This window comes from Betta splendens, chromosome 2, assembly GCF_900634795.4.
Source record: "Betta splendens chromosome 2, fBetSpl5.4, whole genome shotgun sequence".
NCBI lineage: Eukaryota > Metazoa > Chordata > Actinopteri > Anabantiformes > Osphronemidae > Betta > Betta splendens.
The window spans coordinates 20,786,324-20,799,063 of NC_040882.2; the positions used below are offsets into that span (position 1 = coordinate 20,786,324).

The window sequence follows — 12,740 nt, forward strand, 5'->3', positions numbered from 1 at the left end:
TCCTGTTGCTGAATTTTTTCGTGGCACAATCCAATTGTGTGTGCTTGTGATGATAAGCACTGACTGAACTGCTATTACAGGTTTTAGTAGCAACCTGTTGCATTTTACTACAGTATACTTTCACTTTGCAGTACTGTATGTACACTTGATTTTTAGCTTTAGCTGCAGGAGTGAGAACATTGTTCAGACAGTGTGACAGTCAATAAAGTCATAATAAAGAAACAATTATTAAAATAAAGTGGAGAAACTAGCAACTCAAGGCATCTACAAAAACGTAAGTAACTTTAACGTTTTGTTAGATTAGTTTTTATTTGCTTTAATAGATAGTTTTGTTTCATGAACTGGTTTCACAGTGGCAACAAGGAAGTTCTTTTATCTGAAACAAATGTAACAAAATATAAAAAAAACAGATTTATTTACACCAGTAAAAAATAGGAGATCACATGAAACAGTTTCATTTTTATAGCTTGTAAACATTGAATAAGTTTCAAATGACAAACATATACAGTACTTCATATTAGTTACTTTAGATGCAATAGGGAATTCATACATAGATTGTGTTGACTTTTTAGGTTGGTGACAATGTGTTTAAATTTAAAACAATCACATGATAAAACATGAAAATATGTAACCAACCATGTTGTTACTTGAGTTATACTGTATACTAGAGTTCATGTTTTGTTGTGAAACCTTTTGTTGTCAAACCGGTAGGTGTTTGTTTATTTTACACCTAGACTCAAGCCCCAGAAGATGAACAATACAATAAGGAAATCTGTTTAGAGTGTGACGGTCAAGCATCAAGTTGTATTGTGACCATTAGGTCGCTATCTCTTTGTATTGGTCACATTTAAACATTTATTAACACAGTTTTCATCACAAAATAATGTAATAGGAAATACAATGCAGAACTAAAATGTTCTATTGTCTTCATGTCAGGATCACTGAGGTTCTGTAATGTATTTTAACTATGGTAGTTAACTAAAACATTTTTTTAATTGAAATGTAAACAATAAAATAAAATTTTATAATTGTAATGTCCAAATTATTTTTGTTTATTTGTAATTATTGCAGGTATTTTCATCCACAGTGATAATACAATCACAGCCAGATGGTTTGGATACTTCTCTTCGTCCTGATTTCATCTGATTGTGGTTCGTAAGACTGCAAATATTATTTATTGTCAGTTAGTACATGATTTTTCTGTGAAAAGTTCAAAAAGACCCAACCCGCCATGAACATAAACCTGATGTATCAATTTTCACTTTTTGTTAAAATTACAATGACAAACGCAGAAAACTAAACTCACAAAAATGAACAATCTGTACAGTACAAACAGAGAACTAGTACAGTGTGACGATCAGCCTCCGCGCCGCTAGAGGCGCTCCTGGATTTTTGGTGCGTGTCATCACCTGAGTTTAATTTCCTGTCTATGTAATTAGTTGACCCACCTGGTGTTATTTAAGTTGTCCTGTTAATGTCACACATGGTTGGTGTGTACACGCTTGTAGCTGGATGCTACGCCACGTTACCAGTCAAAGAGAGGAGCATGATTGAAGTGAAGAGTTCTTTTGCTTTCTTTTGATGTCTGTCTCCAAAGTTTGTGAGTGTCTTGTGTTCATGTTTAGGTTTAGCCCGTAGTGTTACGGAGCGTTATAGGTTTATGTGAGTGATAGTGTTTTGCTGCATTGCAGTGATTTTTAGTTCTTGCGTTTTGTGTTAGAGCTGAGTCCTGCATCGCAGTGGTTTTGTGTTTAATGAACTGTCTTACGTAAACTTTAGATTCTCTGTGGGTCGTGCATTTGGGGTCTTCCCTCTTGTTTCCCTGTGACCTGGTCAGCCGGTTGCGGCCAGGTGAGCCTGAGGGGTGACTGAGGGTTTTATTAGCGTGACATGCCTGCTTTGAGCTGGATGCACGTTGGCCACGGTGCCGTGTTCCTCCGCTCAGTGAGAGCGCGTTCCCCCTCCCGGCTCCGTGAGAGCTGTAGCAAGACTTACAGGACAAGAACGCAGGAGAGTAGGCATTAAGCTCAACAATCTGGCAACAGGCTATGGCAGGAGGTGGTGCTTAAATAAAATGATGAGTAATGGAATACAGCTGGAGCGGTCACATGACTAAAACGTAAAGCTACACAGAACTATAAAAAAACAGGAACTTAACTGGAATTTGTCAAAATAAAACTGGAAACAGGACTCCGAGGGAGGATCCATGACACTTGTGTGTTAAAAGTGCACCTGCTACTTATTTTAACTTTCAGCAAACTTATTTATAAATGTATAAATTGAATGTTTCATCCAATACCATTATTTGCATGATTTGTGTCATAGTTCCACACTTTACTACATCTACAGTATTCAACCACTCAGAACCACCTCCAGTCCTGCACAGACAAACACACAATACCTACCTACCTGCGCTTCTGCAAAGAGGTGTGTCAAACAACTTCATGTGCAACAGACTCCTAAAACAGGGTTTTCTACCACAAGGCTGGAGATAAACACTTTGAGATGAGCAGTGTGGTCAGTGTGGGGAAAAAAAGCATGTTTGTGAACCTTTAACTTCAGATCTGTTGTGACTTTCTTTCCTCCACAGGAACGTTTGGAGCAGTCTTGACTTCAAACCTCTACCAGACAGAAGAGCAGAGCAACATAACCTTAAGATGGGACAGTCAGAAGAAAACAGACTTGTCTCAGGCAAACCTAATTTGTGTTTTTGCGTCAAATTCCCTTAAGATTATACATGAACTGAAAACAGGCGTTGAGTTGTCAGATTCTCAGCATCAGCAGTTTTCAGGACGGGTCCATTTGGACAAAGATGCTCTGAGACAAGGACAAATCAGGCTTCATGTGTCCACAGTCACAGCTAATGACTCTGGGAAGTATAGGTGTGATTTGGCTGCAAACTATGATGAGAACAAGAAGAAATGGGAGATAATGACCATTGGTGAGTGATCTCACAATTTAAAACCTGCAAATCATTTTTATACTTGTTTAATACTAACACAGATTTCTCTCTCAGTACGATTTGTCCTGGATGTTTCCCCGCAAACTGGAAAACAGGAAATTAGTGGCAGTCCTGCATCCTCAGTTACTGCAGGTAAACAAAGAAAAGCTCACAAACCCAATCTGCATCACAACAGAAGTGCAGTGCAGTGTAGGTTTGTGTTATTGTATGGTGCAAACTAAACGATCACAATTTCTCAGACCAAGACCGAGTCTTTGGATCCGTGACATCAATGAGAGATTCTAGGGTGTTGAAATGATTGAAAACTGCCTTAAACATCAGCAGGAAGCATCACGATCCCACACTGAAATCCAAGCACTGTTTAACAACCGCTACATATACTACTACTACTACTACTACTACTACTACATATATTCAGCGGGCGTCACAGCCAATGTTTTGCACGCTTGTTTTAGTAAGGTTTTATGCCAAATGTTCTACCTGACGGAGCCCCCCATCCGGGCTCTGGACCGGTACAGAATTCGCTGGCTTGCAACTGCATTACATTTAAGGCTGTTTAATTGCATTGATCAAGTAAACGTGCTCACGTAAAGCAAACATGTTTTTTGTAGTCTGATAAATGATCACATGGACTCACGCACCATCATAACATAGCATGGCATTGTTAATAGCCTGTCGGCTAACATGCTACATTACACATCACACTTCATACACATGAGCTTTTATGTCTGTCTGATCAATAAATATAATTAAAGTCATCCGACTTTGTTTTTACATTTATTATCCTGATCTAGATGTTCCTGCTATTTAGACCCATCACTTACAGACCTGACTTACAGTACATCATGTGTTTATGTTGTGAACCAGGTACAAAACTGGACAAGCTACAGCAGAGAGATGTTTGGATCAAAGTAATAGTTGTAACAGGCGCATCCATCCTATTTCTGACTTTCTACCTGAAAATAAGTAAGTATTCTATTTGTTCTGTCATGTCAATGTGTCACTGCTTGGTTTGGTAAAGTTCCACTTTAGGTTTGTCCCATAAATCCAGGAGGGGATTTGGGATTACAAGAGTTTTAAGTCCTTAGAATTACAACACAACTTTAATGCCTCCCCAAGGAGGCATGCCCGAAACAGATGCCAGATGTACCAACCCGTACTCTCTCTCGCACTCTCTTGCCAGGTAGTTGCGAGCTTTTCTCTTCTTTCCAGCGTTTGTGATTCATGAAGTCAACCTGTGTATACAACCGTCACCTGTCCTCGTTTATTCGCTTGCCTTGTCCTACCTGCACTGTCGCAGTGAGTAACCTGTTTTGACCCAGTCTGTCTGACCGCCGCTTTGCTTTGCCCTCTGTACCTACGCTAATTGCCTTCCCGTGTATCGACCTCTGCCTGTTGTGTGATTTTGGAAACTGCATAGAGCATTAAACCGATCGATACTTACCTCCTGGTCTCTGAAGCTGTGCATGTGGGTCCGTCATATTAAACTGAAGGACATGCACGTTGAGCCCCCCCCCATCTCATGGATCATGGACTACCTCACCAACCGCCCTCAGTACATCTGCCTGCAGAACTGTGTGTCTGACACCATGGTCTGCAGCGCAGGAGCTCCACAGGGGACAGTCCTGTCTTCATTCCTCTTCACCCTGTGGACCTCAGACTTCAGGTACAACTCAGAGTCCTGTCATCTCCAGAGGTTCTCTGATGACTCTGCTATCGTAGAATGTATCCAGGGTGGAGTACCAGGGAGTGATGGAAGCTTTGTGGACTGGTGTGGACAGAACCACCTCCAACTGAACATCAGTAAAACTAAGGAGCTGGTGATAGACTTTAGGAAATCTGTGAGTGCTGTCACCCTTCTCACTATTAAAAATAAGGAGGTGGAGACCAAGTACAAATATCTTAGAGTGTACATGGACAAACTAGACTGGAAAAAAACTCCTCAGCTGTGTACAAGAAGGCTCAGCGTAGGATGTACTTCCTGAGGAGGCTCAGGTCCTTTAACGTCTGCAGCTTCATGCTGAGGATGTTATGAGTCTGTGGTGGCCAGTGTTCTACGCTGTGGTCTGTGGGGCAGCAGCATGAATGTAGCAGACAGTAACAGACTGGACACACTGATCAGGAGGGCTGGTTCTGTTCTGGGGGTGGAGCTGGACCCCCTACATGCTGTAGCTGAGAGGAGGATGCTGGTCCAACTCTTCTCTATCCTAGACAACACCTCCACCCCCTACACAGTGTGGCTGGACAGAGGAGCACCTTCAGCCAGAGGCTGATCAGTATTAGGTGCTCCACTGAACGCCACCGGAGATCCTTCCTACTGGTGCCATCAGTCTGTACAACTCCTCCTCCTTCTGTAAGAGTTAATTTTCATCCATGCAATAACATGTATAATTAAACTTTAGCTAGTAATTAGACAATAGTAATTAGACTTAATGTGAGTGTGTGTACATGTGTTAGCATTATTATTCTCATAATTTCTCTACCAAGATTCACTTCATGGACTCTCCCACTAGCCTAGGAGATCTGGATCCTAAACCAGGAATGTGAAGTAATAAAAGCAAAGCTTATCATTTGGACATCAGAACTTTCAACTGTCATGAAACTGATGTCATTGTATTCTGTGAACAAAATTATATTATTTGATATTAGATTGGTTTCTGTGTGATGTTTAATGCCTGATCTAGATTTGCCAGGAAATTCCTCAAGAACAACAAAGGGACTTCAACTTATCACCATGCTTTCCTTTGTTTGAATGTACAAAATTGAAATACAGATACTGACCTTCTTTACTTCTTTTAATCTGTGCAACATACTGTACATATAGGCTATGTCCACCAGCTACAATTAGGTATCCTCATTATTGTATTGCATTTTAAGTGTTACAATAGTTGAATTAGTAATGTCTTGATTAAGCCATTTATAATTAGATTTTGCTTGCATTTATTATTTGTGTATGTTTTAGTGTTTACTGGGTGTTACATAAGGACAAGACCATTCATCATGAATAACATTTCATTTGTTACAGCGTTTTAAGGGACCACATATAAAACCTTAATAATCTATGCATTTATTTTTATGTTTAACCATTCTGACTTCTCTGCTTATTTGAGTGCCAAAATGATCGTTACATGTTTATTGTGTTATGGTGTGATGGAACTTTGAGCGTGATGAAAAGAGGAAAGCTTAGTTATCCCAGATTTAGGAGCAGTCCAAATCAAATAGTTTGATTCCTGATCTGAAGAGGTGGAACTCTCACCACTGGTTGAACTCATTTCTCCGCCCTGCAGTGTGTCACGGATTGCCGGTATGCGCAGGTATCGGACCCACATGCACAGCGCAGACACTCGGAGTAGATGATCAAGACAAGGTTTAATTCCAAAACGTGGTACAGTCGGTCCAGGTCATACACGGTAAATCTCATGCGACAGAACAGGGGGAGTAGGCTTTCTCGGAGTCAGAAACAGGAAACAAGATCACGATCAAGGTAAGCTGGATGACGGAATGCTGGAATGTGATGACTGGCATACATAACAATCTGGCAACTGGATGTGGTGATTACTGGTGCTTAAATACAGGTGGCTGATTACTGATAGCAGACTGGTGTGTGTAATGAGGACCGGAAGTAAAGCGGAAAATGATGTGGTATGAGCAGAAACGGAAGTGCTTACAAAATAAAACAGAAAACGGGAACCAAAACATGACAACTTAAGTGAAAACAGGAAGTCCTTTAACATAACAGGAAACAAAAACCCAGATCATGACACAGTGACCACTGCCCCAGGGGTATTTAAACCAGTGACACCCTAGTTGGGTCAGGACTCACTGTGAGAGACGCTGACGGATCAACATCTGAAAAACAACACATTTAATAACACACACAACAATCAACAAGTGGAACTTTAAGGAACAAATCCACACTGTTCCTTTCAGCAAACGTTGGTAGAAAGAAGAAAGAGTGGTGTTTTCCATTCATATTCCCACTCTGTTTCCTCTGTCCTCAATCTAGTCGAGTCCAGTTGGGATGAAGAGTCACAACCACCTTGTTTGAACCTTAAACCAAACTGACCATAGACACACTGACAACTGGAAAACTCTCATCAAGTCAACGATGACTCACTTGATACAGTTAAATCAATGGTTCCACTGGTTTTTATGTGGTTTGTTTTCCTGTGGACACTAAAACACTGGTATCTTCCACTGTCTCCTGTAGACAGAGCTTTTATTTTGTATCCACTATATGAAGCTATTTCTCCATCTTTGATCAGTCTGGTTTCCCAGTCAGTGCGTTTGTCGTCCTTCATGTTACATGTGAAGGTCACAGACTCTCCAGTAAAATACCTGGACCTGCTGGGGTCAAAGGTCAACACAGCACCTGGAACCCAGCAACAACACAAGACACCACATCAGTAACATTATGAAATGTTACAATTTGAATGGTTTTGTGTGGATTAATGTAGAATTTAAATTTTTTACAAAAACAAACAATTACAATTACAAAATGTTCATAAAGAATATAAGATTTAAATATCAGTGAATTATTAGATGTATTAAAAGATAAATATACAAGATATGATCTGAAATATTAAATTTCAACTCACCTGATGCTGTCAGTGCAGCAGCTTCACTCTGTCAGGACTCGGGCAGGCGGCGGACCCACATGCACAGCACGGAAGCAGGATTATGATCAAACAGAGGTTTATTTTCCACGGCAGGGTCAGACGGTCCAGGTCATACACAAAAGGGTCACGGCAAAAATACAGGCAGGGATCAGGCAAAACCCACGGTCAGTTAGTTAGTCCAGGTTCGGTAACAGATGGCGGTACAACCGAGGATCAGGCAATAGGTATACGGTTCAAAGGAAAACAGGAACAAAACGCGACGGTCACGGAACACGAAACACTAGAACGAGGAAACTCAGGACACTAATGAAACTCGGGAAACTCAGAAAACTCGGAGACACAAGAAACTCGAAACTCACAAGAAACACGGGACAGTAATGAAACTCGGAACGCTCAAGAAACTCGGGGACTCACAAGAAACACGACAATCTGGCAGGGAACTAAGGACACAGGAGCTGACTAAATACACAGGTGAGTGATTAACTGATTACAGACAGGTGTGGGTAATGAGCTAGGGAGAACAGAACTGATAACAGGAAGTAAAGCAGGAACAGAAACAGAAACCGGGAGTGCTACCAAAATAAAACCGGAAATGGAACCTGGAACCAAAATAAGACAAGGAAACAACAAGAAACAAAACCCAGATCGTGACACACTCCACCGTGTTGAAGAATATGGGTCCTGTCTGTTTGTTCCTCTGCACCTGTAGCCTCCACTGCTGAACGCAGACACTGTCCAGTAATTAGTATCTGTTCTCTGTGTGATTGTTCGTCCACTGGTTGTTTCCCAGTCATAAACCCACTGAGTGTCTCCACCTCCCTGGATCTCACATCTAACAGTGATCTGACCTCTGATCACCTGAGTCCAGTCCAGTTGTAGACTCACAGACACAGAATTAGAATCTGATACAAACATGTATGTTAAATAAAAAAAAAAAAAAAAACACATAAAAAAAGCCCATCAAACACAATAAACAAACTCACAAGTTATCTTGATGGTGACATATTCACTGTATTCCATGTCGAAAGCTGGTTCTCTGCTTCCTATGCACGTGTAGACGCCGCCTTGTGAGACTCTGATTTCTCTGTTGTCTCCATCAGCTGCTGGTGTCCATGTATTTGACGTCCATCTGTACCACTCATATTTCCATCCATCAGAACCGTCCACAGAGCAGCTCAGTGTCACGCTGCCTCCTACTGATATGGTTGATGAACCTGCTGTCAGTCTGGCTTTGGGTTTTTCTGCTGTTATAAAAGAACAAAACAGTTTTTATGTTACGTTATGTTATGTTGTCTGTTTATTTGTATCACAATCATTTGTAAGATTTTTATGTGAGTAAGATTTTTATGACTTTTATGACTTTATGACTGCTATCGAAACTGTGAAAACATGCATTAACATTATTAACGTGGTATCATTTATTTCATTCAGCCGCCTCACTGACTGCTAGACGACTGTAGCTGTTTCTGTTTAAATGGTTCTTCGTCTCATTCGAGACACACACGAACAATCCTCTAACGTGAACTACAAACCTGATGATGACACTGCACAGGAGCGTGATAGTGTAATAATCATCCCTTCAGTCAAATAGTTAAGTTTTTGTGTTGAATGGTTTAGACTTTTAAAGATTCAGGTGAACATTAACAATGTGTTTAATAATAAAACAAGTCAACTTACATGTTACTCTCAGTGTGATGACATCACTCCACTGTGTTGACTCATGGTTTCTTCTGCCCATGCAGCTGTAGTCTCCACTGTGAGACACATCCGCTCTGATCATCAACACTTTACCAGTTTTATCAGCAGGTTGGTTTGAGCTGCTTGTTCTCCATTCATACTCCCACTGAGCGTCTCCACCTCCATGGATCTCACATGTGAGAGTGATGCTCTCACCACTGAACGTCTGAGTCCAGCTGGGTTGTTTGGTCACAGAGACTCTATAGGAAACTGTTGATGACAAACACACAGTAAGAACAACTAGAGTAAGAGAAGCTTTTAGTTTGATTAAACTTTAGGTTTGTATGTTGACGTCTTCATTTATTTAAACAAAAAAATATGTGTTGTGTCTCATCTTCATGTTTATAAGTTAAATACAGGTCTTCTGTTGTTTCTTAAGTTGTCGTTGCTGTGTATCACAAATAAATCCTGTCAAACTGTAGAAACGTGTGAAGCGATTAGACAGAAGTAAGAAGTAAATAAAGTAGTTCCTGCTGCAGCCAGACACAGTCAGAACCATTACTTTACACAGAGCTACAGTAACATCTAATGTGAACGCTGCACAGGAGACTGACTCTGTGAAGACAAGCGTCTAAAAGAAACTGGACAGAAAAACAACTAAATGTTTGGTAAACAAAAGAAAGACAAATGTGTACAATATGAATTAAAAATGACTTCATGACATGTTTTCATGTTGTTCATTTGTCACCTACATTTTATTATTCAGATTTAAAACTTAAAGTTTTTAAACGGAATGTCTGAACAACAATGTCCAACCATCACAATAAATCTCTATTCAAGCATAATTACTTCACTTTAAATAACTTTTGATTAGACTCATGTTTGGTCACATTCAGTGAACTGTTTAATTCATCTGAAGCTTATTTGTTTGTCACATCCTTCACATCTGCAGCAGTTTGTAATGTGAACGCGGTCAAATAGATTCAGGAAAAGAACACCAACATGAGACTGTGTCATGTTATAATTTAAACATCTGAGCAGTAACCTGGTCTCTGGTGTTCACACACGAAATACACACAAAAAGATTTATCTAGGAAGAATAGAAGGACAATTACTCACCAGCATCATTTCGTATTTAGCACTGAAACGGAGATGAAAACATGATCAGACATAAACAGTAATAAAGACATTTATCACCCAGGTAGTGTTTTATCAGACTTAGTTACTGTTATTTAAAAACTGTTAAATTATTTCCTGTTAAATCTGAGCCACACTAACAGTAAACTGTGAAGAACATCCCAGTTTTACTGTGAATGAAGCTGGGTCACATCCCATGTCTATAAAAACCACCATGTTAAATAAAGAATGCCTTTATTAGTCCCACAGCGGGGAAATTCCCATCAGCAGCCAGGTTGCCCGGCGCTAGTCCAACAGTGGAAGCAATTTGCAGTACAAACAGTAAAATAAAGTCAGAGCTGCTGACGTACTCACAGAATAATGACAGTACACAGAGCAAAGTCAGCTCCATCTTCACATCCACAGACACTGTCGCTGTAGAGGAATGACAGCAAACACCAAGACACAAGCTACAGATCATCACCTGATTCAGAGCTGTTCTGTTCTTCCTTCCTATTCACTCAAATACTGTAGCTCTGACCACAAGTTTGCGCTTCCTGCTGCACAAATGTGTTACTTTTCTATGAAATGAGAAATGAAAAAATGTGAATTTTTGCAAACATGAAACTAATGAACCTTAATAATACAATGAATAATCTCTGTTATTTGTGTGTCTGTGCGTGTTGTGTTGTTGCCATGCAGTATGGATGAAAGGAAGTCATAACGTATGTATCACATCAGTAAACACATATTTAGTTGTGTTTGACAGTTTTTAAGAAAGGCTTGCTGTATGTGGAATCTGTTGGGTTTAGTTGTGTAAGATCTTAAACCTTACTTTGTGAAGTGCCTTGAGATAACTTTGTTCTGATTTGGCGCAATTGAATTGAAAATTGAATTAAGTTGAATACAACAACTCTTCACTTCCTCTTTACACATGAATCGTGTGTTTTCTATTGCAACAGTGTTGGTAACAGAAACATATATATTACCTGATGATTTCATACATTATTTCTTAACCTAAAACTGTAAACTACCAAACAAACAGGTGAAAACGGGGAAGACATGTGTGAAGAAGGAGCCAGAGTCAGATACAGTAACTGAGCTTCATAAACACAGATGTCATTCTGAAAGCAGACACTTTGACACATTATCAGTCTCAGAAGTGATGCCTCCTAAATGAAGCTTCATACAATAAAGAGATGAGAATTATTACTGTATAATGATCACATTTCTACAATTATCACATCAAACATGAAAGAGGATGTTTCATACATGACGAAACACATTTGTAGAACATCAGCAACCTGGAGAACAGTTAGTGCATGGGTCTCATACAGACCAGAACCAATTACCAGAGATGAGGAGCAGCAGGACAGTGGTGTCTAATTCATTCACATCCTGTAACATGTCGCTCTCAGACTTTATGAAGACGCTTGCACGCGATGCACTTGCTCATTATTCGGCGTGCGGATGGGTGAGTTCTCACAGGGGACAATGACACCTGCTGCGAGAAGGGAGTTAAAAACAGGAGCGATGCCTTCAACTGCCTCTGGTTTCAGTGGATATTGTGGTTTGCATGGGCGATAGTCAGACTTCGGTGTGATGACCACAGGTTCACAGTCTGTTATTACTACAACATCATACTTATGTGCTGCCCATTGAGCAGAAGGCACTTGTTGGAGCTCAGGATGTTGCTGCAGTAAATCTGTGGAAAGAAAAAGAGTCGCAGGCGCAGGGATGACGTCATCTATCAACCAGCAAATGGGTCAGTAGGGTTAGTTGCCAGAAAGCGTTCTTCCTTGTGTTGTGCGTGCGTGTCGTGCTGGTCACTATCACAAAGTGTGTTTATAAGTGTGTTTATAAGCAAAAGCGGTTCTTCATTGCAGAGCATGTCTGCGTTACCTCCCTCCTCAGTGCTCGGCGTCGGTGCTTCAGCGTCACTCTCCTCCCGCTCCAGTCATTCAGCCTGCTCAGCACGTGGAACCCTTTGGTTGTTGTTGGTCAGATGGTCTGAAGTTATGGGAATAGTGTCCAGGCTTTTCACAGCCAAAGCAAGTCACTGGTTCCCACTGGCCTTCAGCTTTCCCTTCGCCCCGGTTGGACTCTCGCTCTCTCTTTTCCTTTCTTCTGTGCTCCAGTGATCGCTTGCATCATGGTCAGGGAAGCCATGTGCAGCTCCTTCTGTGCTTTTTGGCCTTTGATGTCCTTTTTCTGCTGCAGCATGAGCTGAGCGTGTCTTGCGTGTCTGTGCAGCTCTGCCAGCAGACAGAGGTCTCCACACCCAACGTAGGTGCGTTGAACCTCAGTGGTGATGTCTTTCTGCAGACCACTGAGAATGTGGTTATATAACAGATTTCCCAGGGGCT

General features: G+C 40.8%; 1 protein-coding gene and 1 long non-coding RNA gene across 3 annotated transcripts; one reads left to right on the forward strand and one right to left on the reverse strand.

The window, feature by feature from the left end:
• The first annotated feature begins 117 nt into the window (after nt 1-117).
• LOC114848090 (uncharacterized) lies at nt 118-5,610 on the forward strand. Of its 2 annotated transcripts, none has more exons than XM_029138275.3 (6): nt 118-274; nt 1,072-1,151; nt 2,591-2,941; nt 3,017-3,094; nt 3,830-3,928; nt 4,146-5,610. In XM_029138275.3, the coding sequence occupies exons 2-6, from the start codon at nt 1,109-1,111 to the stop codon at nt 4,181-4,183; spliced, it is 609 nt and encodes a 202-aa protein (XP_028994108.1). In that variant the 5' UTR covers nt 118-274; nt 1,072-1,108; the 3' UTR covers nt 4,184-5,610. The 2 variants fall into 2 exon arrangements, with proteins under 2 accessions (XP_028994108.1, XP_055363005.1); XM_055507030.1 differs by having other exon boundaries at nt 142-274; nt 1,088-1,151.
• Nucleotides 5,611-6,312: 702 nt separating this feature from the next.
• On the reverse strand, nt 6,313-11,723 carry LOC129603820 (uncharacterized). The gene is made up of 4 exons (XR_008694043.1): nt 10,378-11,723; nt 9,259-9,528; nt 7,561-8,825; nt 6,313-7,334 (listed from the first exon to the last, which is right to left on the reverse strand). It is a non-coding gene; the product is annotated as an uncharacterized LOC129603820 (long non-coding RNA).
• Nucleotides 11,724-12,740: the final 1,017 nt, after the last annotated feature.